The following is a 26,771-nucleotide window of genomic DNA, read 5'->3' on the forward strand; positions in this document are numbered from 1 at the left end:
AGAAAATACAATAAAAGAATAAAATTAAAACAACTCATAATCTTTTCAGAGATAAAAGATAAAATCTTTTTTCTCTGTGAAAGTATAAATGTGTGTGTCATTTTTAAAACAAAATTAAGCTTATAGTTTTGATCCTCTTTAGTTTAATTAAGATTATATTGTGAGCATTTTCCATAGTGGCAAAAAAATCTTTGAAATCTTCATTTTAAAGGTTATATAATCTTATTATAGGATAATACCATTTTTGTTAACCCCTACCCATTTTCAGACATATATATTCTTTCCAGTTTTAAAGTACTATTTTTAACTATCAAAAATAAAGATGCAGTAAACATTTCTGTTCATAAATCTTTGTGTTTCTGGTTATTTCCTTAGGATAGAGTCTCAGAAATGGAATTACTTGATCAGAGGATATGCACATTTTTTTTTTAAAGATTTCATTCATTTATTTGACAGAGAGACAGCGAGAGAGGGAACACAAGCAGGGGGAGTGAGAGAGGGAGAAGCAGGCTTCCCGCTGAGCAGGGAGCCTGATGCGGGGCTCGATCCTAGGACCCTGGGATCATGACCTGAGCCGAAGGCAGCCACTTAACGATTGAGCCACCCAGGTGCCCCAAATATGCACGTTTTTAAGGATATACAATGCTAGATGCCTTCTAGAAGATGTAACTATTTACTGTCCCATCAACAGTGTATGTGGATGCTATACAGTCATTTAAATGGAACAGGCCTGAGTGTGTAGTTCTTTGCTCTGAAAAAGTAGATATAATGGCTTCTGCTTTTTAGTTATCATTTTGTGGAAATATAGGTATTTTTCCAGACTGCTTTTTGACTTGGCAGGGGCCTTGGCTATTTAGATTCTGAAATAAATTGTTGCTGTTTGAAGAGTTTATTTATTTATTTATTTGAGAGAGAGAGAGTGCATGTGAGCACATGCGTGCAAGCGGGGGGGGGGGCAGAGAGAGGTAGAGAGAGGATCTCAAGCTGACTCTGCATGACTCTGCATGGAGCACAGAGTCCAATGCGGGGCTCTATCTCACGACCCTGAGATCATGACCTGAGCTCAAATCAAGAGATGCTTAACCAACTGAGCCATCCAGGTTCCCTTAAATTGTTGTATCTCAGACTTTAGTGAAGAGGAATATGGAGCATTTTGTTTTAGATACTCTATATTCTCTATTGGGAATGTTTGTGGACCCCCCAAATCAGTGGAAGAGTAGCCAGAGAGTGACATGTCAAATTGAGAATCAGTCTTTTGAAAAAGAATAGGGAGAAAGTGGTAGAAGATACTTAACTACAATTTCCTCTTTTTTGTTGTTTTTTTTTTTGTTTTTTGATTCCTTGGGAATAATTTCTTCCCAGTTACTTGGTATCCCTGCCTGTGAGAAGGGCTGGGATATTAAACTAAATGAAACCTAGAGCTGTGAATTAGGAATGAATAATTTTTTATTTTTATGCTTTGTGCAGATCAGGGTGTCTCCTTCCCTTTAGATTTTATTTGCCCTTGTGCCCACTAGATTATATTTATTGACTGAATAAATGAATACATAACTAGATGAAGAGATGGGTAAAAAAGAATTATAAACACACAGATGTCAGAATAAAAGGTTATGAGAGATGTTTCTTTCACGTTCTGTTTATTCATGATCTAATTTTTCCTAAAGTTTCTAAAAGATTTTATTTTATTGTTTTAAAGGTTTATTTATTTATTTGAGAGAGAGAGAGAGTGCATAGGGTAGCGCCTGGGAGAGGGAGAGAGGGTCTTAAGCAGACTCTGCTCTGAGAGCAGAGCCTGACACCAGGCTAGATCTCACAACCCTGAGATCCCAACATGAGCCAAAACCAAGAGTTGGACACTTCACCAGCTGCACCACAGAGGTGCCCCAAGATTTTATTTTACTTTTAAGTAATCTCTACACCCAACATGGAGCTTGAACTCACCAACTCCAGATCAAGAGTTTGCAATGCTCCGTGGACTGACAAGCCAGGCGCCCCTTTCTTAAAGTTTTAATAAGCAGAACTTAAAGACGCACACATATATGCTGACAAGAGTCAGTATCAATTTTTGATCCATAAAGCTTATGTTGACAAGAACATAACATTGGAACTTTTAAAAGTTGCCTGGGTGGCTCAGTTGGTTAAGCATCTACCTTTTGCTCAGGTCATGATCCCAGTGTCCTGGGTTCCAGCCCCGTGTCAGGCTCTGCTCAGCGGGGAGTCTGCTTCTCCCTCTGATTCCTTCTCCCTCAGCCTGCTGCTCCCCCTGCTTGTGTTCTTTCTCTTTCTCTCTGTCAAATTTTTTTTAAAAAGTAAATCACCTTTTAATTTTTTTATTGAGCTTTTAATTTTAATTCCAATATAGTTAACATACAGTTTTATATTAGTTTCAGGTGTATAATTTTAAAATTTTTAACCACTTCTGTAATTACTGAAATGAAACCTGAATTAGGCTTTAGACTCCCCCTGCTGGGTAAGGATGGGGAAAAGGCAGAAAACCTACACTCTGGGTTTGAACAGTCACAGATTCCAGTGCCTTAATTGATATCTTTAAATTTTCATGTGTGTTCTCCACAGGGAGCATTTCCTGCTCGTTTGAAAAAAGTACTGATTGTGGGAGCACCAATATGGTTCCGAGTGCCCTATTCCATCATCAGCCTCCTCCTGAAGGACAAAGTCCGGGAGAGGGTAAGGCATGCTTTATTTTATTTGTAGGTGGAGGTGGTTATTTGAAGAAGGTGGTGAACTTCCCATTTCTACTGTTGACACCTGCCAATTAATTTTTTACCTTCAGTAAAATTCTTCCGGCCTGTCTCCTAAAGTGCTTTCTGCTTCTGTTAGTGTATCCACTTATATTCTCTGCTTTATTCTTTACTCAGGTCAGTACAGGCTTCCTCTCTCACTGTACTACAAGTTCTTTGAAGTTAGGAGCTAGACATAGTTTGTCTGGCACTCTCCCTCCATAGCACCTTACATAGAGATAGCACTGAAGGAGTGTGTCCCATGGATAACTTAGGGATAGCTACTCCTTCCAAAAATTAGCCTAGTGCTCTTCATGCATATTTAACAATCTCTAATAGACTTGCATTAGTTGAACTGGTGTTTGAATTTGTTCAAGTATAAATATTAATCTATCCTTTGACCACCAACATGGTGGAGGAGAATCTCTCACTATATTTCTTTATATGTCTACTTCCATTACTGGCATTTTCTCTTAAAACACCCTGCTGCTTCCTAACTTCAAAAGTGTTGTCTAAAATTACCGTAATTCTGTTATTACCCCTGAGTATTCTAAGACTGAAAGATTATGGTTTTATTCATTCTTTCATTTCTCACCCTTGAAAGAAAGGGCACGTGAAACATTGACACAATCTAATTATAGTTGTTGTGAAATATTATTAGAGATTTTTGTAGTATAGAATTACGAGGTTATATCAATAACAATGCAGATCTCTATAGCTGGGCAGACTTGTGTTGGAGAGGGGAAACTGAAGACATTTGGCTCTGTGGAAGTACTTAGGGATCTAGTGACTGAGAGTAGGAGAAATCTTTTCCAAGGTACTCTTTGATAGGACTCCTTAGGCAAATTCTTGCACTTGTTATATAGAAGTATTAATGTGTGTATAAACTCAAAATATATGAGCACCTTTACAGTCCAGGCTCTGGGCCCTGGGAATTAAAAAATGGAGTGAGATTTTCCTTACCCTTACAGAGCTCATGTTCCTGATAGGGAACACAGAGGTAGACATGTACAGAGAACTGTGGCCCTACAGGAGCACAAAGGAGAATATTGTATCGAGCAGTCAGGGAGGGCTTCACAGAAGAGGTGAGCTTTATAAGCTTGTCCATGAAGAGGCCGAGGAGGAAAAGAGGGCATTCCAAGAAGGGACAACAGCAAGAGTGACAAACATTCCCATTTCACACAGATTTCATGAAAAACTAACTAGGCCAATTTTGTCCAGTAAGGCTGTGTCTAAGCAGAGAGCAGAATTAGGATTACTTTTTGGGCAGTTTTCCTGGGCTACCCTGTATTGGGTGACTGGTCTAGTGTTATTTTCCTAGAAAGCTACCTTTGAGAACATCCATACTGAGCTGTGAGTAAAGCACCAGGCTTAGAGTTGGTTACCTTAGTATGGAGTTGACCAAAAAAATCACTGCCTGTGCATTCTTAATAATCAAAATGGCAAATACCTGCATGAGATGTCACTGGGAAGCGTTGTTAATAGTATAAAGGCTTTGTTAACTGTACCTTCCTTTTGAGGTATATAACGAGACTCCCGGGGCACTAACTGGCTCAGTCAGTAGAGTGCATGACTCTTGATCTTAGGGTCGTGAGTTTGAGCCCCATGTTGGGTGTAGAGATTACTTAAAAATAAAATCTTTAAAAAGGCAGGGGCAAATTCTGGGAGTGAATTTGATATACATTCTAGGAAGTCAGACCTTTGGGGAAATTATAGGACTTTAATCCCAGGCAGATGAAATGCAGTCTACTCCTTTTACAAGTATACCAAGTATTTCAAGCAAATCTCATCCCATTCTTCAAACCTAATATAAACACATTTGTTCTTTATCTTCACTGTCTTTTTTTCCTGTCCATACTCACATGGTTCTTTCTGGCTTTCCAGATTCAGATATTAAAGACATCTGAGGTCACCCAGCACCTGCCCAGGGAGTGCCTTCCAGAAAACCTGGGTGGGTACGTCAAAATTGACCTCGCGACTTGGAATTTCCAGTTCCTACCCCAGATGAATGGCCACCCAGACCCCTTCGATGAGATCATCCTGTTCTCCCTCCCTCCTGCCTTAGACTGGGACTCAGTACATGTTCCAGGCCCCCACGCCATGACCATCCAAGAATTGATGGACTATGTTAGCACCAGGCAAAAGCGGGGGATATATGAGGAGTATGAAGACATCCGCCGTGAGAACCCTGTTGGCACTTTCCACTGTTCTATGTAAGTAGGAAAAGTTTGGGCCGACAGTGGGTTTACCAACATGCTTCTGGTGCATGCTGGCAACAGCTCCATCCACATCTCATTTCCTTAACAGAGACTCTTCCTTGTGTTAAGGAGCATCAGTCTCACTCAGATGATGGTTCTCTCATCCAGAAAGAGGCACCTCCTGCTTTGGTGCCTATTGCCAATATCCTATATTCTGAATTTCTGAAGGTCTTTAGTACCAACAGGGGAACCATGTAATAATGGACGCATAAAAGATTTTCCTGAATGCAAATGTTTTGGGGAAGAAAATAGGTTCAAAATGTAGGTTCAAAAATGTAGGCTCTCTATTCCTGTGTGATCTCTGGACCTTTCATTTGGGCAGTTTCTCCCTAGAGCATTTATAGTATAACATTACTTTCTTAAGAGGGGTGTTGGTGCATTTAAAATAATCCAGTCAGTAAGAGAAAAGAGTTAACTCTTAGGAATTTGGCCTTGTAGGATTTTCTTTCTATCCAAATCTTACTACAGAACTACCTGGCTAGTTTATAACTGGTTCATAATTACTTTGTAACTATTGTTGGCCATAGGGCATAGATCATTTTTCTTACTGCTCTCGTTTTACCCTGTTTTCATTGGCTGCAGTAGAAATTTCTGTCTCTCTGTTGAAAACTAGAGAAACTGTCCCAGGCTCAAGTTCCAGCATAGCCCCAAATCCCCTCTGTGATTTATGCAGGTTATTTCCCTTGCCTGCACCCCAGTTTTCCTGTGTGTAATATATGATGTTAGACTCTGATATCCACCTGCTTGTGTAGCTTAAATGTTTTAGGTATCCATGATTCTGTGAATACGTCTTCCCCCTTGTAATTCCTGTCCAGCTTAGTCAGTGTACTGTAAAGAAGATGCAGAGAGAGACTTAGCAAAAGGAAAGGGGGAAAAGAATGAGTTAGGAAACCGGTAAGAGAGAAGAAACACTTGAGAAGAAAGTCAATAGGCAGAGCAAGAATGCAAAGCAAAGAGGGGAAAAAAAAAAAAGCAGAGCATGTATCAAAGTGGAGAGAGTGTCCTTTTCTCCCACACAGCTGTTTCTTTCTTACCAGTTCACAACCTCTATATGCATCCAGTCTTTCTCCCAACCAGTTTTTCCCCTGTACTTTTTTTTTTTTTAGATTTTATTTATTTTTTGAGAGAGAGAGAGACAGCAAGAGAGGGAACACAAGCAGGGGGAGTGGGAGAGGGAGAAGCAGGCTTCCCGAGGAGCAGGGAGCCCGATGCGGGGCTCGATCCCAGAACTCCCGAGATCATGACCTGAGCCAAAGGCAGACGCTTAATGACTGAGCCACCCAGACGCCCCTCCCCCTGTACTTTTGAATCAAGGAAGTATTATGGAACAGAGAGGAGTGCTGGGCTGCTCTAAGAGGATGCATACTTGACTTGGGGATTCCTAACTTTGTTCTGACTAGATTCTGATTAGATTAGACCACTAATCTGGTCTCTGTTACTGTAGTTTTTCATTTCAAGAATGTTCTTATATAAATGGAATCATACCATAAGTAACCTTTTGGGATTGGCTTTTTTCCCTCAGTATAATTCCTTGGAGATTCACCCAAGTTGTTACATGTATCGATAGTTCATTCCTTTTTATTGCTAAGTACTATTCCATGGTATGAATGGTTTAACTGTTCACCTAGGTTATTTAGAGTTTCTGGCATTTAAAGTAAAGCTGCTATGAATGTTTGTGTCTAGGTTTTGTATGAACACAAGTTTGCATTGCTCTCGGATAAATGTCCAAGAGTGTGATGGCTAGGTCATGTGGTAATTAGATACTCAGTTTGATGAGAAACTGCCCAGCTGTTTTCCAGAGCGGCTGTACCATTTGACGTACCCCCAGCAATGTCTGAATGATCCAGTTTCTTGGCATCCTCACCAGCAGTTGCTGTTGCCACCACCATTTTCTGTTTTAGTTGTCCTAATAGGTGTGCAATGAGGTCCCATTGTCAGTGTAATTTACATTTCCCTAGTAGTTAATGATATTGAACATCTTTTCATGTGCTTATTTACCATCTATATATCCTCTTTGTAAAATGTCATACCTTTTTCCCATTTTCCATTTGGACTTTTTTTTTAAACTATTGAGATTTGAGGTTTTTTTAATATATTCTAGATGTATGTTCTTAGTTGGATACATGGTTTGCGGATATCTTCTTCTAGTCTGTAGCTTATCTTTTCATCCTCTTAACATGGTCCCTGGTGAAGCACAAGTTTTTATTCTGATAAAGTCCTTTAATCAAGTTTCCCTTGTATGGATCACACTCTTGATGTCAAATCTAAGAACATGTAACCCTAGATTCCAAAGATTTTCTCCTTTTTTTCTAAACATTTTATAGTGTTATGTTTCACATTTATTTAAGTCTGTGATCCATTTGAATTAATTTTTGTTTAAGAGGTAAGGTTTAGGTTGATGTTGAGTGTGTGTATGTGTACACACATTTGCGTGCGTCTGTGGATATCCAGTTGCTCCAGCACCATTTGCTGAAAAATCCTTCCTCCATTGAATTGTTCTTGGGATTTTGTAAAATATCAGCTGGACTTACTTGTGTGGGAAGAGGGAATTTTTTAAAATATGGAAAAGTACAGAATATAACATGATAAACAACTATGTTCCTGTCACCAGAATTAATACTGACAATTTTTAATATTTTGTCATATTTGCTCCATCTTTTTTTGTTATTAAAAGAAAGAATTCAGGGACGCCTGGGTGGCTCAGTCGGTTAAGCGGCTGCCTTCGGCCGGGGTCATGGTCCCAGGGCCCTGGGATCAAGTCCCACATCGGGCTCCTCGCTCAGCAGGGAGCCTGCTTCTCCCTCTCTCTCCCTCTGCTTGTGCTCTCTCTGTCAAATAAATAAAATCTTAAAAAAAATAAAAAATAAAAAATAAAAGAAAGAATTCATTGTAAATCCCTTCTAATCCTCACCCTCAGTTCTCCCCTCTTCCCCAGAAGCAGCAACTAGTATGAATATGGTACATTTCCTTCCAGACTATTTTGCTTATTCCATTACATATTTGTTGGTAACTATGAACAATAGAATATTATTTTATATTAGAGTAATATTTATATTTTAGTAATTTTTTTTGCTTCTTGATCAATATATGTACAACTTTTTTTTAAAAACAAAATAGTACCGAAGAATAGGAATGCTAAAATTAATGGCAATCCCTGGGTGCCTGGGTGGCTCAGTCGTTTAGCGTCTGCCTTTGGCTCGGGTCATGATCCCAGGGTTCTGGGATCGAGCCGGCATCGGGCTCCCTGCTCAGCGGGAAGCCTGCTTCTCTCTCTCCCACTCCCCCTGCTTGTGTTTCCTCTCTCGCTATCTCTCTGTCAAATAAATAAATTAAATCTTTAAAAAAAAAAATTAATAGCAATCCCCTGCCTTACCCTTGGTTCCTCTAGGTATCCATTTTCAACTCTTTTTTTTTTTTTTAAGATTTTATTTATTTACTTGACAGAGAGACACAGCGAGCGAGGGAACACAGCAGGGGGAGTGGGAGAGGGAGAAGCAGGCTTCCCGCTGAGCAGGGAGCCCAATGGGGGGCTCGATCTCAGGACCCTGGGATCATGACCCGAGCTGAAGGCAGACGCTTAAAGACTGAGCCACCCAGGCACCCCCATTTTCAACTCTTAATAGCTGTTTCTTCTGGTATTTCTTCTATGATTCTAAATAAAATACTTAAAATACTCTTCATTGATTTTTATGGTAGGTAAGCATTTGGTTCTTAACACCCTGTCTCCAGTTCACTTTTCACTGTTTTTCCAATATAATTATGTCATATTTTTTTATTAAATCAATAGTCATTGTTTAAATTATTATGGTTATGTAAATTTTTCTAACGCAGAGATGGGCTTCTATGAAATCAAATATATTAAGTTTTATCAATTCAATTTCTTGTTTCTTCTGGAGTTAATTACCTAATTTAAAAAAAATTTTTTTTAAGATTTTACTTATTTATTTTAGAGAGAGAGGAAGTACAGAGGGAGAGGAGAAGCACTCCCCACCAAGCCGGGAGCCCAATGCGGGGCTCAATCCCAAGACCCTGAGATCATGATCTGAGCTGAAGGCAGACACTTAACTGACTGAGCCACTCAGGTGCCCCAGTTACCTAATTTTTTCATCTGTTTTTAGTTTTCCATGTTCCTATCTTTATTTTTTTCCCTATGCTTAATCAAATTTATTTTACACTATTATTAGTATTTTCCAAGTGGTCAGATATATCAGATGATGAATTGATTGTTTTTTTTTTTTCCCTTGGAGACCTCACTTCCAGAAGTTTTTGGGGTTTTGCTCCAGTCTAAATTGAGGTTGGTGTTGTCTGGACTTTTTCCTGATTTCCGCCCCCACTTTCCTTTATTGGCTCTTGTTTCCTGGTTCCCCCATCTTCTTTCTTTACTTAGTTTTGTTAGAGTATAGAATTCTAGGTTGGAAATAATTGTACCACAGAACTTTTAAAACAATCCCTTTCTAATTAGTAGCAATGCAACTAAACAGTCTGATGTTATTCTTATTCCTTCTCAAGACATTTTGGACATTTTTAGATAATCTCTGTCTTTCCATTTAAAAATTTCACAGTGATATTTCTTGCTTGGTGTGGGTCCTTTTTCTTTCATTCATTTTGTTGGGTTCTTGATAGGTTCTTGCACTCTGAAGGCTTGTGTTTTTAGTTCTAGAACTTTTTTTTTTTTTACATTAGCTGTTTTTCATTCTCTCTTTCCTTGTATTATGTCAGTGCTCTCTTTCTGGACTATTTCTCTCAGTGTGGTTGGATCTCCTAGATCAGAGATTGACAAACTTTCTCTTGAAGGGCAAAATAGTAAATATTTTAGGCTTGTGGGCCTTTACAATCTCTATTGCAAGTGTAATCAACTCTGCCATTATAGTGTGAAAAAAGTCATAGACAGTACTAAACTGACAGGCTTGGTTGTGTTCCAATAAAATTCTTATTTACAAAAACAGGTTGGCCATGCCATAGTTGCTGACTCCTACTCTGGAATGATTGTCTTGTTTTCTTAAATTTTTCTTATATTTTTCATCACTTTGACTTTTTGTTTTATTCTGGAAAATTTCTTCAACTTTCTTTTTCATCTCTTCTATTAAAGTTTTTACTTTGGATATCCTATTTATTTTCCAAGAGCTTTTCTTCTCTGTTCCTATCTCATAGCATCCTATTTTTGTTTCATAGATACAGTACCTTTTTCTCTCTGAGGGTATTAATTATAGCCTTTTAGAACTTATTTTTTCTTACTGACACTCTTTTGTGCTTTTTCCCTGCCATGTGTTTGATTGGTCTCTTTTTTGTGTTGGAGCCTTCTGTAATTATCTGGAGATCTTTGGCTGTTAGTTTACACTGTTGAGGGGGAGGTCCTTAAAAGCTGCTTGGAAATGCTGTTTGTGTGAGTGATGTTCAAATTTAAATGATCAGCTAGCTTGTTGTTGGTGTACTCTAGGTGACAGAATTCTTTAATGTAGGGCTATTCACTTTCTCCATAGAGGAATTCTCCACTCTTTTGCTTGGGAGGGTCCAAGCTTGATGTAAGTATAGGATAGGAGAGAATAGGGAGAAGAGGGCTGGGAATTCTCACTGTCTGTCATTCAGATTTTCACTTATTCCTGTTTTTAACCCTGTGACTCGCCTTGCTTTCCAGGGTGTGGGAGTGGGGAGAGTGAGTCATTGTGTCTCTCTGTAGATACCTCTGTGGGTCCTAGTTTTCTGCATTTGGCCAAGTCAGCCAAAATTCCTCCATCTGTTTTCTCTCTGCCAAAATGGATTTCATTCTTTATCTGCTGAAGTCTCTGCCATCACTTTTGGGGTTTGTACTGATTAGTGCCTTTATACTGAGGCTACAAGATAGAGTGGAGTCAGGGGGCCTGGGTGGCTCAGTCGTTAAGCGTCTGCCTTCGGCTCAGGTCATGATCCCAGTGTCCTGGGATCGAGCCCCGCATCGGGCTCCCTGCTCCGCGGGAAGCCTGCTTTCCCTCTCCTCCCCCTGCTTGTGTTCCCTCTCTCGCTGTGTCTCTCTGTCAAATAAATAAAATCTTTAAAAAAAAAAAAAAGATAGAATGGAGTCAAACATATGTTGTCAACCTACCATGTTCAACTGGAACTTAGGTTTCTTAGCAGCCAGATTTTTTTGGTGCAATATCCCTATTTCCCTCTCATTTTCTCTTTTGAATGGAATTCTTTTCACAGGAATACATACATATTAAAAATGTTAAATGATACGGAATATGGATAGACTAGACCATTGTTCCATGTCTCCAACACCAACAGTAATGGATACCCACCTTTGCACCGCTGGACTTTGTGTGTACACATACACGCTGCTTCCACCTTTTCTTTGTCTTTGTTTTAGTTTGTCTGTTTCATTTTCTTCAGGTCTCCAGGAAACCTAGAGAAGAACCGCTATGGGGATGTACCCTGCCTGGACCAAACTAGAGTGAAGTTGACCAAACGAAGTGGCCACACTCAGGTACACAGATAAATGCTATATTTTCAGGAGCACTGAGGGAAATTTTCCAAAGTGAAGCTTACTAATATCATAGTAGAAAGAACATGGACTCTAAGCCAGAGAGATCAGATTGGAGTTTTAACTTTGCTATATACGAGTTAGTCTGTTACCATAAGCAAGTCCCTCTAAGCCCATCTCACAGTACGAAGTAGAAATTAAATGGAAAAATTTATGTAAATGCTGATAGTGCAAGGTCTGGTATATCATAGGTGCTTGATAAATGTCAATTATTTCTCCATTTACTCCTTGGTTGTAAAATTATAGTCCTATTGTCTACCATATTAATGAGTGTATATGTATCAATATAAGGCAACTCTAATTATAAGTGACCTATGATTTTTTTCATCTAGAAGATCTTAAAATACCTTTGGACAACTAGTGTACACATAAATATCTAGGGATAGAGTTAAAATGTTCAAATGATTATATTATTTAATGTATTAATTTGATCATATCTTCATGTTAAAAAATCACATATATATACACTATAGTGAAACTCTTCACATGCACCTTTAACATCAGTGTCTTTGCCCTCATTTGAGCCACTTCCTGAGTCAATCTAACAGTTTTCCAGAGCACACAATTTTTACTTCTTTTTAAGTATATGGTATTGTCACTGAAAAGTTTATCCTAAACCAGAAAGAGCTATTAGCATAACATTAACACAGCTTATTCTTTCCTTTCATCCTGTATCTCATGCATTTTCTGTAGCATAATCATTCACTTATTCTTTTTTAAAGTCCTCTTTACCATCCAACACTTAGAATTTTGAGGTCAACAACTAAGTATGTGTTACATTTCTTCTTTTTCCTTTGGATATACCAGTTTTGTCTGGTGCCCTCCATATGCATCAAAAAAATAGCATTGGGGCACATGGGTGGCTCAGTCGGTTGAGCATCTGCCTTCAGCTCAGGTCTTGATCCCAGGGTCCTGGGATCAAGCCCCGCATTGGGCTCCCTGCTCAGTGGGAAGTCTGCTTTTCTCTCTCTCCCTCTGCCCCGCCCCCTGCTTGTGCTCTCTCGCTTTCTTTGTCAAATAAATAAATAAAATCTTAAAAAAGAAACAGTATTGATTGAGGCTGTTGTTCAAAGTAAAGGAATTTAAATAGTGCCCCTTTAACATGACACACATTATAGGGACTTGTTACATCCCCTCTCTTTTTTCTGGGGGATAATTTTTGAGAAAATTGTTGCCTTGTATTTGGGTATATATGATACGTGGATCGGGACCCTAGGATCATGGTTTTAATCTCTTTTGACCCTACCATTTCAAGTACATAAACTGAATTCAATCGACCCTCGGCCTTTTGGCTAAGATCATGTGTAAACTGCATTTATAGCCCTGTCCAGGACCCTTACAAAAGGGTCTTCCTGGGGCATCTGGGTGGCTCAGTTGTTAAGCTTCTGCCTTCGGCTCAGGTCATGATCCAGGGCTGCCTGCTCAGCGGGGAGCCTGCTTCTGCCTCTCCCACTCCTCCTGTTTGTGTTCCCTCTCTCACTGTCTCTCTCTCTCTGTCAAATAAATAAATAAAATCTTTAAAAAAAAAAAAAAAGGGTGTTCCTGCAGGACCATTAGCTCAGAGTCTGGCTGACTTAAGGTAAGTTGATCACTATTACTGAGATCATCAAGTATACGCTCTTAAGGAGTGGTGTATAATGGTTAAGTTGGGGCTCTGGAGTCAGCTGTATTTATCTGTCTTCTTGACTGCTGTGTCTCCAGTACCTAGAACAGTACATATCACACCTTCAGTAAATTATTTGTGAAGGAATGAGTGAATCCCAGTGTACCAGCAGACTATTCTAGTCATCCTATAATTAAAGATCATCACTTGAATTAAATTCCTTTCATTACTGCAAACACTGGCAGAAGCTTTATTTCCACAATAAATGGTGGATTCAGGTTTATTAGTGAATTGTTCACCAGATTTGCTCCTGGAATTATAAAGCTATTAGTCACAGTTTCTATTGAATATGGCCCATAACATAGTGTACTTGGTTTGATTCTCTCTGCTATTTCAGTTTGCCCCCAAATCTATACTTTATCTCTGAGGTCATTTTCAGTTTTAATTTCTGATGATTCTTCTGAAATTGCTGATTTTAATTCCCAGTGCTCTCAGAGACAAGGATACTGAAAGCTGGTATCCTTATTTATAAAGAAATAGTATGTCTCCATTAAAGAAGTGTATTTCTTTTCAAAGCATGAAGGTAGTTCCAAGAGTAACAGCTTGTACATTACTTACAGAATAGTGTCGACTGGCATGTACCAGGTAAATCCTTTATATTTTTCTATGCCTTCTTGCCTGGGTCCTGCAGGTTTGAGTCACTCTGACCTCCCTAGAGTGGAGTCAAGTATGAGTTTTCTCTAGTCTGACATGGAAACTTTTTGTCTTTTGTCCTTCTATTCCCCTCCACACCCTCTGCTGTTCATAGTACCTGCTAGGTACTCTCAGCTAGTTATACTATGACTTGACACTGTAGCTGCATCTGTGTTTCTCTCTTACCAGCTTGGATTATCAGCAAGGATGTTGGCAGAGATCTTGTGAGAAGGTATAATAAAAATAATAAAAATTAAAATCCTGTTTAATTTCCCTGATAGCTAATGATGTTGAAAAAAGACTGAGGACACGAGGAGATGAGAGAAGGACCCCAGAAGAGAATGAGTCAGGAGCTGTTCATTGAGACCTTTCTGAATTTGTCTGGCTGTTGCTTTGTGTTAATTCAGGTAGTAAAGGAGCCTGCGTGTTTGGCCCATGCTGTTGATGGTGCTAGATATGAGGTATAGCTTTCTTCCTTCTCCAGTCACACTTTGCCTTTTGTGTGTGGCAGCATGGACAGGATGTTCCTGCTCAGGGTGCTTGGCTTGCCTCCCATTTGGTTTTGAACCAGTGCTGCAACTCTTAATGGGCTCCTTTTTCGGTAAATAACAGCTTTATCGAGATGTAATTCACATATCATACAATTTATCCATTTAAAGTATATAGGGGTGCCTTGGGTGGCTTAGTTGGTTGAGTGTCTGACTCTTGATTTTGGCTCAGGTCATGATCTCAGGGTCCTTGGATTGAGCCCCATATCTGGGTTTGCACTTCGTGGGGGGGAGGAGGTGGTTCTGCTTGAGATTCTGTCTCTCCTTCTCCCTCTGCCTTTCCCCCCATTCACATGCACATTTTCTCTCTCTCTCTCTAATAAATAAATAAAATCTTAAAAAAATAAAGCATATAATTCAGTGGTCTGGTTTTTGTCCTTTTTTTAAAAGATTGATTGATTTTGAGAGAGAGCACAGGCGCTTGCAAGTGGGAGGAGGGGCAGAGGGAGAGACTCTCCCACAGATTCCTTCCTGAGCATGGAGCCCAAAGTGGGGCTCATCTCTTGACCTATGAGATCATGACCTGAGCTGAAAGCAAGAGTTGGACGCTTAACTGACTGAGCCACCCAAGTGCCCCTAATTCAGTGTTTTTAAATATATTCACAGAGTTGGGCAACCACCACTACAATCAACTTTAGAACATTTTTATCACCTGAAAAAGAAACTCCATACACTTGGCAGTCACACCCCATTTTCTCCCAGTCTGTGTACTTTCTGTCTCTATGGATTTGCCTATTTTGGACATTTCATATAAATGGAATCATACAATATATAGCTTTTGTGTCTGGCTTCTTTCACTTAGCATGTTTGCAAGGTTCATCCATGTTGTAGCATGTGTCAGTACTTCACTCCATTTTATTGCTAAATAATATTCCATTGTATGGATATGCCACCTTTACTTACCCATTCAGCAGGTGAATACCATTTGAGTTGTATCCATTTTTGGCTATTATAAAAAATGCTGTTATGAATATTTGTGTGTAAGTTTTTCTATGGACATATGTTTTCGTTTCCCTCAGGAGTGGAATTGCTGGGTCATATGGTAACTTTGTGTTTAACCTTTTGAAGAACTGCCAGACTGTTTTCCAACATGAGTGCACCATTTTACATTCCCACTAGGGGTATATGAGGGTTCCAGTTTTTTCACATCTTTGCCAACATTTGTTATTATCCATCTTGTACCTGTAACTATCCTAATGGGTATGAAGTTGTATCTCATCATGGTTTTGACTTTTCACTTTTTTTTTTTTTTAAGTAGGCTCCATGACCAGAGCAGAGCTCAACATGGGGCTCGAACTCACAACAGTGAGAGCAAGACCTGAGCCAAGAACAAGAGTCGGACGCTCGACCCAGGCGCCCCTCATTATGGTTTTAATTTGCATTCCCTGGTGGCTAATGATGTTGAGCGTGTTTTCATGAGTTTATTGGCCATTTGTATATCTTCTTTGGAGAAATGTCTATTCTGATCCTTTGCCCGTTTTATTTTTAGTTATTATTATTTTTTTTTAAGTAGGCTTCATGCCCAGCATGGAGCTCAACGTACGGCTTGAACTCATGACCCTGAGATCATGACCTGAGCTGAGATCAAGAGTCAGGCGAGTAAATGACAGAGCCACCCAGGCGACCCCCTTTGCCCATTTTAAAATTGGGTTTTCTTTTTACTGTTGAATTGTGAGAGTTCTTTATATATTCTAGATATAAGTCCCTTATCAAATATGTGCATTCTGTAGGTGGTTTTACTTTCTTGATGGTGTCCTTTGAAGCACAGAAGTTTTTCATTTTAATGTAGTTCAACGAACCTGTTTTTTCTTTTACTGCTTGTACTTTTGGTGTCATATCTAAAAAGGCTTTACCTAACCCAAGGTCACAAAGATTTAATCCTACATTTTCTTCTAGGAGTTTTATAATTTTAATTCTTAACATTAGGTCTCTGATCCATTTTGAGTCAGTTTTTGTGTTTAGTGTGAAGAACAGGCCAGCTTGATTTTTTTTTTCCTGCATGTGGATATCCAGTTGTTCCAGTAACATTTGTAGAAACAAAGCTTTGAACTGATGCTTTTGCTCCTCACTGTCTGTCTGACAGGAAAAGAATATCTACACCTTGGGTTTTATTTACCTAGTACATAATTTTCCCACCCAAATGGTGTATTCCACACAGCTGCAATGATATTTCCTTTTTATCATTAGACAGATTACATCAATGCCAGTTTCATGGATGGCTACAAGCAGAAGAATGCTTACATTGGTACACAAGGTAAGTTAGGGTGCTCCTTACAAGTTGGTTTTATGTCATCTACCTATGATCTCTTGCACCAGATGATTGCATAGTTTTTGAAGGTAACTTGAGGTGATGTTGTGGCCACTAAATCCTGGCGTTTCATAAAGCTTGGGTGTTATTGAGAAGGCAAAGGAGAGGTATAGAGTTTCTGTACCAGATATGCGTGGAAACTTGCTGCGTAGAGATAAACTGGAGATTTGAACATACAACACTACTACAAGTTTTTGGACTATGCATTGCCAACCCAGGGGAATGGGACATCAGAACTCATTGGCCAGTGAGATGCTCTTTATGTCCAGTAGGAGGCCAGAAGTGGCAGTGGAGCTTCTCAGAGACTGAGTCCAGTCTATGAAAGGGTGTTGCTGTCCTAAGAGACTTTTGCTGGTTCCTGTACCATCAGAGAGTACCCAGCAGTCTTCTGATATGGATAGTCTATACTAGGTCTGACAGTGAAGATTTCAGATAAGAGTTTCTACGAATGTTCCTGTGGGTTCCAGTAGTCCTCCTGATCTGGCCTCGGCCATCTCAAGGAGAATACCAAGTTGCCTTCAAAAAGGGTGGGGAGAGATCAGAACACAGGAGGACATAAGAGGGCACCCTATGGGCTTTAGGCCCTTTGACCATTGCAGAGCATGGCCAGCAAGAGATCTGGCAAATACCTCTTTAGCAAGTGATCAAACTTAGTATCACCAATAATAGACAGATATCATGCCTCTGTTGTGATATAGTGAGAACTATATAACATAACCTTTATTGTTTGTTGCCAGTTTTTAAGTCTGAATCTAATCATGAAAAGTAAACCAGACAAATCCAGATGGTGGGACATACTATTAGAAAACTGGCTTAGACTCTTCAAAGTTAATGCCAAGAAAAACAAAAGCAGGGAACTATTGCAGATTAAAGGAGACTAAAGAGACATGGTAACCAAAGGCATGTGCCCATTATTGGAACTTCAGTTTAGAGAAGAAAACTGTTAATGACAAACTTGGGATAATTGGGGACTGTATATTAGATAATATTATTGTATCAGTGTTTAATTGTTTCAGTGCGATAATGGTATTGTTCTGTAGGAGAAAGTCCTTGTTCTTCTAAATATGTGCCCAAGTATTTAGGAATAGATGTCATAATTTCTTTCTTTTTTTTTTTAAGATTTTATTTATTTATTTATTTATTTGACAGAGATCACAAGTAGGCATAGAGGTAGGCAGAGAGAGAGGGGAAAGCAGGCTCCCCGCTGAGCTGAGAGCCCGATGTGGGGCTCGATCCCAGGACCCTGAGATCATGACCTGAGCTGAAGGCAGACACTTAACCAACTGAGCCACCCAGGAGCCCCGAAATGTCATAATTTCTGGAACTAACTTTTAAATAGTTACAAAATAAAAAGTGTGTGTATTTATAGATAGAAATAAATGTTGAAATAATAGCTAAAAATGATAGCTTTCAAGCTAAAGAATTTATGAGTATGTAGTAGTAGTCTTCCAACTTTTCGTTGGTTTCAAATTTTTCAAAATAAAATGAGGGAGAAAAAAATGGATTGTTGATATATTGTTAATTGGTCTGATGGTCACAGGTTTATATTTTTCTCCTAGGAGGGACCACTCCCTCCTAGAAGAGTCCTTTTAAGACCCTAAGAAGAAATGAGAGTTATCAGGAAAAATTTTTGGCATATACAATATGACATTATCTGCCTGAGAGTAGGGGCTTTGTTGAGGAGGATGGCGTTGGCAGATTGGGCTTATGGAGGGTAAGGATTGGCTCGAGGGTACCCCAGAATGCTTCCTTCTCCAGGTTTAGAAGGCAAAGCTACTACTCAGAGTTGCGGGAATTTGATTCTTTAGGGTGGCTTTGAAGGCCCTATCCAGAAGAAACTCCCCTAAGAGTATGAAAGAGATATTTTGAGTCAAGCACAGATCACCTTTAGACAGCATCAGTACTCTCTTAGGACTGGAAGATGGGGGTCCTGTGATGTGGAGAAGGCTGATTTGATTTGCCTGGCTAACTTTCTTGGCTATATTCAGTATTTTGATTCTTATTAATAATACTATTTCTACTAATAATATCTGTTATCTATTGAGAATATCTATTATATATCAGGTATATAATCTTCATCTAATTATTACAGAGACTCTGCAAGGAAGGTTTATTAACCCATGAACAAACTGAAGAGGTTAGGCGATGTTGGATCACACAGTAAGTGGCAGAGCCAGGATTTGAAAGTATGTCTGTTTGATTCAAAAGTCCTCACAAGCCAAGTCAGAGGATTGTTTCACCCATGTCAGCATAAACCACTGACTTGAGTTCTTCAGAAAAGTTCACTGTTAAAGAGTAATCTGGGAGGTGCAGCTTTCCCTTCTAAATCTCTCTTATGCCTTGGAAGATATTATGACCCCTCTTTGCGAAGCCTGAGTCTGAGTGGTACCTGGGTGGTCAGGTGCTCTGATTGGGAAAACCATTTTTGCCAGTGATTTGAGTGTGGAAAATAAAGCATATGATTGCTGCTGTGGTGCAGGGTCGTAGGATGTGGACAAGGCTGGGGTCAGAGATGGGGAACGGGAGTTCTTACTATCTTCTTCACATACATACTATGGTAATGTAAGTGCATTGTAGGAGATTTAGAAGATGGAAATGAAATTCACTCATAACCCTAAGACCCAGAGATAATGTTAACATTCTGTAGCATTTCCTTCCAAACTGTTTTCCGTGCAAACAAATAGATACAGACATATAAAATATCTAACAAGATGGGTTCTTTCTATATGTTACTCCTTTGTTCATTTGATGGTATCTCGTGAATACCTTTCCAGAGCAAAAATAACAGATCTTACAACATCACCTTTATGGACTACTTAAATCGGGGATATGCCATAATTTAACAACTCTCTCTTGATAGACATTTAGCTTGCTTCCAAGACCTCACATGCTTTTGGCAGTGTCCACTTCTGCCAAGAGGGAATTCTGGTATCATAAAACATTAATGCTGCTAAAAGGCTTTAGCAAAAACGGTAGTAAAACCAGCAGACTTCCAGGACAAAATCAACCCTTGATACTGCCCTTCTTCCCTAAAAGCAGAGGAAAAAGGACTGGGAAAGTACATGGAATTATCCCAAGTTGTTACTTCCTTGCTTAAAAGGGAGTTGGTGGCCCACAGGTGTCTTCAAAGTTTCCCCTGAGTGCCCAGCCCTGTGAAGGTTCTAACTCTAAAAGGAGAACTTGACAATGTGGCTCTTACCCTCAGCACCATGTTTGTTGAGACATGATTCATTCTCACAAAGTAAAGTGACTGATGTAAGACCACATACATTAAATGGTTAAGCTGTTTTGATCCAGCTATGCCATCAAGAGCTGTCTATATTGTGATGAAGCAAGTTTTTATTTTTTAATTTAACTTAATTTATTTTTTTAGAGAGAGACGGAGAAAGTGCGAGCAGGGGAGGGGCAGAAGGAGAGGGAAAGAGAGACTCTTAAGCGGCTCCACACTCAGTGTGGAGCCCAATGAGTGTGGAGCCCAATAGGGCTTGATCTCACAACCCTGAGATCATGACCTGAGCCAAAATCAAGAGTCGATGCTTAACCATCTGAGCCACCCAGGTGCCCCTGTGATGAAGCAAGTTTCTAGAAAGATTCAGCTGGCAGGGGTGTCCAGAATAGACTGGAAGGGAAGGAGTCCTATTCAGAAAAATAAACCAAAATGGTATTACAGTAACTCAGACAAAAGATGATGTGGTCCTTGTGGCAGTGAAGTTGGGTCGGGAGGGCATGATAAAAACCAAAAACAATCCAAAGGCAAAAAAATTTCTAGGACTTGGTGATTGCTTCTGGAAGATAAAGGAAATGGATAAGTCAGAGTTGACTCCAACTTTTTAAGAATGCCAATACTTTTTTGAACAGAGATGGGAAAGTAGAGAGAGAAGGCTAATTTTGAAGGAAGAGATTGAATGGCAAGCATGTTGGGTCTGAGGAGACCCATGATGGGACATGGAAGGGGAGTGGTTTAGTAGGCTACTGATGATTATAAGGCTTTAGGGAGATGAAAACAGCTAGAGGCGTGTACACAGTTGACACTGTCTGGATGTGCCAGCTCAAGCCCTGATGGTAAGGCTCTTGAGAAGGTACGTAACAGTATTTCTCAAACTGGTAACTTATCTACAACTTCACCTGGGATCTTCTTAAAATGCAGATTGCACATTTCTAATACTCTCTCATACAATGCTAGAGCTGGTGGTTCAAGGACCACCCTGAATAGCAGGGATGCAGTGAGAAGAGCAGGGAGCCAGCATCTGTGCTTTGGAGTTATTAGCTGGGGACAAAACCAGAAATGCCTGAGGAGGAAAGAAGGGCTTCCCAGGGTAATGTTCCTTGTCTTATCCTTCCATTCCAGGCCCTTTGGAGAATACTTACCGTGATTTCTGGCTCATGGTATGGGAGCAAAAAGTCCTGGTGATTGTCATGACTACCCGGTGAGTTCTTCCCCTTTCCTCCCTCTGCACTCTGCCCCCACCCTGTTCCCAAGCATGGGGGGATTCAAGATGGGAGTTTAGGTCATAGAACAATGAGGATTAGGAAAGCCATGGCAAAGAGTTTGAGATGTTTTAGCTTTTTCTTAGTTGACCCAGAATTAACATAGCCAGGATATGGTGGAGATTGATAGATCTAACTTGTCAAAGTTTTAATCCTTGGCTCTGGTGACCCTGTGCCAGTTACAGGCTACTCCGAGGTCCTGGCCTTATCCACTAAGGAAGTGTGGGGAACGCGGGGCAATTCACTTTTAATCTGCTCCCTACTTCCAAAGGGCAGCTGTCTTCTTGGCTTCTGAATTACCAGCTCCCCTTCCCTACCGCTTTGGACAGTTTTTCTGCTCATTCGTATTTCCACCTATAAGAGAACTACAAAAAGAGAGATGAAACATAGTTGGTCAGGCAGGAAGCTCTGGATGAAAGGAGTCCTTTTGAAATTTTGGTCTACATATCTGCCAAAACTTGAGGAATTACAAATTCATTAGTATCATCGTTATCATTATGATAATTAGAACCTATTTCAGATGAGGAGAAAAACGTGTGGCTCTCCCACTCCTCTCAGCCGAGGGCCCTTACTGGGGAAGAGAATGAACAGTGGCTGAGATATAGGGCAGAGAGTTCAGTCTGGCCCACCATAGTTTCTCTGCTGTCTTTTTTTGTTCACCAAGTGTTTATCCTGGATATGTGAGGAGTAGCAAGAGGTATCAGGATAGGTGCCAAATGGTGTAACAGGCACCCAATAAATGTCTGCTAAATGAGTACATGCAGAAACTTTAGCTGTTGTTACATCTGTTTAGAATGAAGGTTTCCCACCTTTTCTGCCAAGAAACAAAGGTATAAGTTAGAAGCAATGCAAGAGATGACATTGCTGCTAGGGGTACAGCAGATCATAGCTTACTACTATGGAGAGGAAGGATGGAAGGCTTACCTTGCTCTCTGCTGTCTTCAGCTTTGAGGAAGGCGGCAGGAGAAAGTGTGGCCAGTACTGGCCATTAGAAAGAGACTCTCGGATCAGATTTGGCTTCCTCACGGTGACCAATCTAGGCGTGGAGAACATGAACCATTATAAGAAAACAACGCTAGAAATTCACAACATAGAGGTAAATCCTGATTTTATTTTCTCACTGTTTTTAAGCTGGGGGAGAACTTTCACTGTAAAGAAAATCTCCAAATGGAATAGGCAGGAATCCAGGTAGCTTATAAGTTACTTTCATTTTTCTGGGAACAGGATGTGGATATTCAGCTCAGAGCCAATATAGCCATATTGTCTCAATGCAACAGTGATATTACTTAGGAATAAAACTTACAAGAAATCTGAGTCCTGTGTAGGGAATTCTATCCTCTCCAGACATTTAACCTGTCCTTTGGGTTTGTAGAGAAGCAACTGTGGAGAAAGTTGAGGGTGGTAGGCAGGAACCTTGGTGAGGATACCAGGGGATTGAGAATCTAGAAAAGCCAAATGTAGTCAGGGGCAAGCAGAAATGACCTCATTAACTTTTGCTTCTTTTCTCATCCAAGGAGCGGCAGAAACGCCAGGTGACCCACTTTCAGTTCCTGAGCTGGCCAGATTATGGTGTCCCTTCCTCGGCAGCTTCTCTCATCGACTTCTTGAGAGTGGTCAGGAACCAGCAGAGGCTGGCTGTCAGCAGTATGGGAGCGCGCTCCAAAGGGCAGTGCCCTGAGCCACCCATTGTCGTCCACTGCAGTGCGGGCATTGGCAGGACAGGTAATGTACCTGATGGTGCAGCAGCCCTCAGAGCATCCAGAGACAATAAGGATGGGGGAGAAATAACAAAGCTCTTAGTTGACAGTTTGGGAGAGTTTGATTCATTGGTAGCAAATTGCCATGAAAAATTCCTCTTTAATGTCCTTTGGTATCCCTAGCGTCAGCTGCGCTGGCCAAAATATACACTTCAGGGGCCAGGGCCCCTGGGGGTTGATGCTTTATACATCCCATCAGCATGATTATCTTCTGACCCCATCACTGTCACCTGGATGTTCCGGAGAGCTCAGCTGGGCTGTTGCTTCCTTCTCATCCCCCTCCCTAAGGAGATACCCACCCTGAGCTGTGCTCTCATTCTGGAGCTAGTTAGCAGCTTTTACCTTAAGGGATGTGCATTGCAGGGACTGCTGGTCTTTTTAGTTCAGAGTTCCCTTTGGGAGAAAGTCAGGAAGAATAAGTTTCTGTTAGGTCTCTGTGGAAGAATTGTGGAGTCTCTGAAAATTAGGGCCCAGGTGTGGGAATGCTGTCATTCTGTCTTGTCTAAGACAGGCAGTTCTTCTATGTCACCTTCCCACCTTCTCTTCCTGTTACCTCCAGTACTGTCTTAGGAGACAAGAGGCCTTCTCATTTCTCTGGACTCCCAACACTCCAAATTGACCTCCTCCTTGAATCCTTTCAGGCCTAAGGCCACCTGGCCACCTACCATAAGGCACCTTGCCTTTGAATTCATTCATCCAACCTGCCTGGGTCATTTGGTAGAGGGAGGGACAGAGGAGAGATAGAGCAGGTATGACTACTTCTTTCCTTCCTTCAGGTACCTTCTGCTCACTGGACATCTGCCTTGCACAGCTGGAGGAGCTTGGCACCCTTAATGTGTTCCAGACGGTGTCCCGCATGAGGACCCAGAGGGCCTTCAGCATCCAGACCCCTGAGCAGTACTATTTTTGCTACAAGGCAATCCTGGAGTTCGCAGAGAGGGAGGGCATGGTGCCCTCCAGTCACAATCTCCTGGCCATGGAGGGTCAGTAACTGTCCCACGATCCTCCCACATGCTGGCCAGCCTTCCTTAAACTACCCTGGACACCGCTGAGCCTATAGGTTGCCATCAGTTATGCTGAAGCAATGGACCAACCTCTTCCTCATGTCTCCTGGCGCACTCGTGCACGCAAGGCAGCCTTTCCCTTTGGCTAGATAGATGTGGTGAAATTGCCACTAGAAAGGGCCAGCAGCAATGTGTTCTTAATTCCTAGCACCTGCTATCGAACTGTGCCTTATTAAAACCAAATTGTGGCTATCGGTTTTTGCCAGGGGCCCCGAGGTAAGTGGGGAAGGAAACTCCCTCCCCCCTTTCCCAATGCCATTCTCCTCCTTGAGGTCTCTTTTCCATTCCTTCCCTTTGCTAGGATTTGATGGGGAGGTTTGGTGAGCATCCACCTTCCTTCCCAGAGAGCTTGACCAAGTTACATACTCTAGAGAACGTCCCGAGTGCCAAGCACGTTTATACCTAGGGCGTGTATTCCAGTCTTTTCTGTCATTCTGTGTGTGTGTGTGTGTGTGTGTGTGCATGCGCGCATGTGCGCACGCACTTACATGTATGGGTCCATATGTACGTGTGTATATAATATATATTGTATGTGATAATATGGTCGTATTCTATAAATACATATACACAGAGATACTCCTTTGTAGACTTTCCTGGGGCTCCGTGTTGCAGTTCAGGACTCTTTGCTTCTTGGACCCAACTGTTTATCCTGGACTAGCTGGGGCTGGGGATCACATCCCTTGTTATCAGACTGCAGAGTGGTGGAAGAGGACACACACACACATCCGCTCCTCATGCTCCTGCCACAGGCCCTCATTCTTACATAAGGACTTACCTCTTTCCAGAATACTGGAGCCAAGAATTCTGATTTGTGGTGACACTGGTTTAACTTAGCATGAATTGCCCTTATCTAATGATTTTACTCTGTTTACTTTGCCAATTTGGGGAATAGACCTCCACTGTGATTCCAGACCCCTCTTTCCTCTCTCTGTCCCTTGGGGCTTGGGGTCTGGGAGTAAAGATGAGCAGTCAGAGCCAAGAACAATTGGTACGAAGTCTTAGAAGAAAAGAGAGGGAGCCCAGGTGTGAGAGAGAAAGGAAACTACTATGAGAATCCCTCCTTGGGAGAATGAACTGGGGCCCCTTTTTCTTTTGCTAGAAAGTTCCTTTCCTTATGCAACTTGGCCCTGTCCACTTAAATGCCCATCTCTTCCTTCCTAGCAGCCTGCCAGACCCTGGAGCTCAGGCTGGGTGGGCTCTGTGTCAATAAAAAGCTTAACCCCTGGCTGGGTAGGGCAGTTGCCTGCAATCACTGTTTACCCCTATTCACCCATCCTGTCCCTGTCTGCTCCCAGCCTGCCCAGCCTGATGTGCCAGGGATGGAATCAAAGAGTCCCCAGCACTCCACATTCGCAAGAAAATCCTAGGAACCCGTAAACCTCCCATCCCAGATGAGGTTGGCAGCTGATCAGACCTCAATACTTTTATACTGTAATAAGCTCTTTGAATGTATATATTCTTATTTTTACAATCTTTTCATTTTGTATTTAACATCAATGGACTGAGTCAGATTCAGAAAATAATTGTAAATGTTCATATTCAATATCTTATAGCGATACAGTTTTGTATTTACATATAAATATACCGACATGATCAAACCCTTTTAGCTTCATCAATTTAGTAGCAGTCTGGGCTTGGGAAGGTGAGAAAGGGGTCCAAGAGCTGGTCTGGGAGGGATGGGGAGGCAGGGTGGGACCCAAGGCCTGGGTATCTGAGACTTTCAGTTCTCAGAGCCATCTACTTTATCCATAGGCCATAGCCCTAGCTGTGGGCAGGCAAAGGGAACCACCAGTCGAGTGCTTGCTGGGTGCCAATCTCTGTGCTTGGTTGCTTTCCTCCCCCATTACCTCATTCAAACCTAACAATAATCCAGTGAGGTTATTATGCTCACTCCCTTCTATTTCTATATAGATGAGGAAGGTAAGGTCCAGAAGATTATAGTGATTTGCTCTAGAACTGGAGCTCAGGTTGATTTGCTCACAAAGCCATTGGCCTCTTCACTGTGTTGCTCTCTTTCAAAGATCAAGGTAGTGTTTTGTCCTTGGAAACCAGAGGGAATATTTTTTAGCTCTCCTTTCAGAGTATGAACAGTTTCTAGATTCCAGGTAGTTGATCCTGAGCCCATGCTGCATGTAGGGTGACAGAGTTGGTGACCGGTGCTCCCAGGTAGGACCTCCTGGTGTAGGGTCCTGAGGTCTGCAGAGTACCAAAGGGATCATTCTCCTAGGAAACACCATACATAGGGGTACACTGGTTTTTGTGGGAAGATCTTGAGTCGTTCATTTGCATCTCTCTCTTAGAATGGAACCAGAAGCTTTGTCCGTGTAGCACCATGCCCCATGCCATGTAGCTACTCCCTGTTGACCAGTGACAGCCTGCCCAGTTGGGGCAGTTCTGGCCTGGAGAGTGTGCAAATATTGGGGTGTTTTTTAATAAAAGTGATAGCTAACATCTACTGGGTCCTTAATTCTGTTCCACAAACTGTTCAAAGTGCTTTCTAGATATTATTCACCACCCTAAAAACAGTCTTTTGAGGGGCGCCTGGGTGGCTCAGTCGTTAAGCGTCTGCCTTCTGCTCAGGTCATGATCCCAGGGTCCTGGGATCGAGCCCCGCATCGGGCTCCCTGCTCGGCGGGAAGCCTGCTTCTCCCTCTCCCACTCCTCCTGCTTGTGTTCCCTCTCTCGCTGTCTCTCTCTCTGTCAAATAAATAAAATCTTTAAAAAAACAAAAAAAAAAACAGTCTTTTGAGGTAGGTATTGATAAAAAAGAAACCTGAGGCACAGGAAAATTTAATTA

The 26,771-nt window shown here is 41.2% G+C and overlaps 1 protein-coding gene across 2 annotated transcripts in view; it reads left to right on the plus strand.

The window, feature by feature from the left end:
• Positions 1-26,425, plus strand: part of PTPN9 (protein tyrosine phosphatase non-receptor type 9) — a 76,923-nt gene extending 50,498 nt beyond the window's left edge. The window contains exons 6-14 of one of the 2 annotated variants that reach the window (XM_078079061.1): positions 2,575-2,685; positions 4,623-4,689; positions 4,804-4,951; positions 11,363-11,456; positions 16,545-16,611; positions 21,014-21,092; positions 22,099-22,249; positions 22,668-22,875; positions 23,687-26,425. In XM_078079061.1, the coding sequence (XP_077935187.1) occupies positions 2,575-2,685; positions 4,623-4,689; positions 4,804-4,951; positions 11,363-11,456; positions 16,545-16,611; positions 21,014-21,092; positions 22,099-22,249; positions 22,668-22,875; positions 23,687-23,901 (1,140 nt within the window). In that variant the 3' untranslated portion in view covers positions 23,902-26,425. Of the gene's footprint in view, positions 1-2,574; positions 2,686-4,622; positions 4,952-11,362; positions 11,457-16,544; positions 16,612-21,013; positions 21,093-22,098; positions 22,250-22,667; positions 22,876-23,686 lie in introns of both variants that reach the window. The other variant, XM_078079060.1, reaches the window with a different exon arrangement.
• Positions 26,426-26,771: the final 346 nt, after the last annotated feature.

Source organism: Halichoerus grypus, chromosome 8 (genome assembly GCF_964656455.1).
Source record: "Halichoerus grypus chromosome 8, mHalGry1.hap1.1, whole genome shotgun sequence".
In the NCBI taxonomy this organism is placed as follows: domain Eukaryota; kingdom Metazoa; phylum Chordata; class Mammalia; order Carnivora; family Phocidae; genus Halichoerus; species Halichoerus grypus.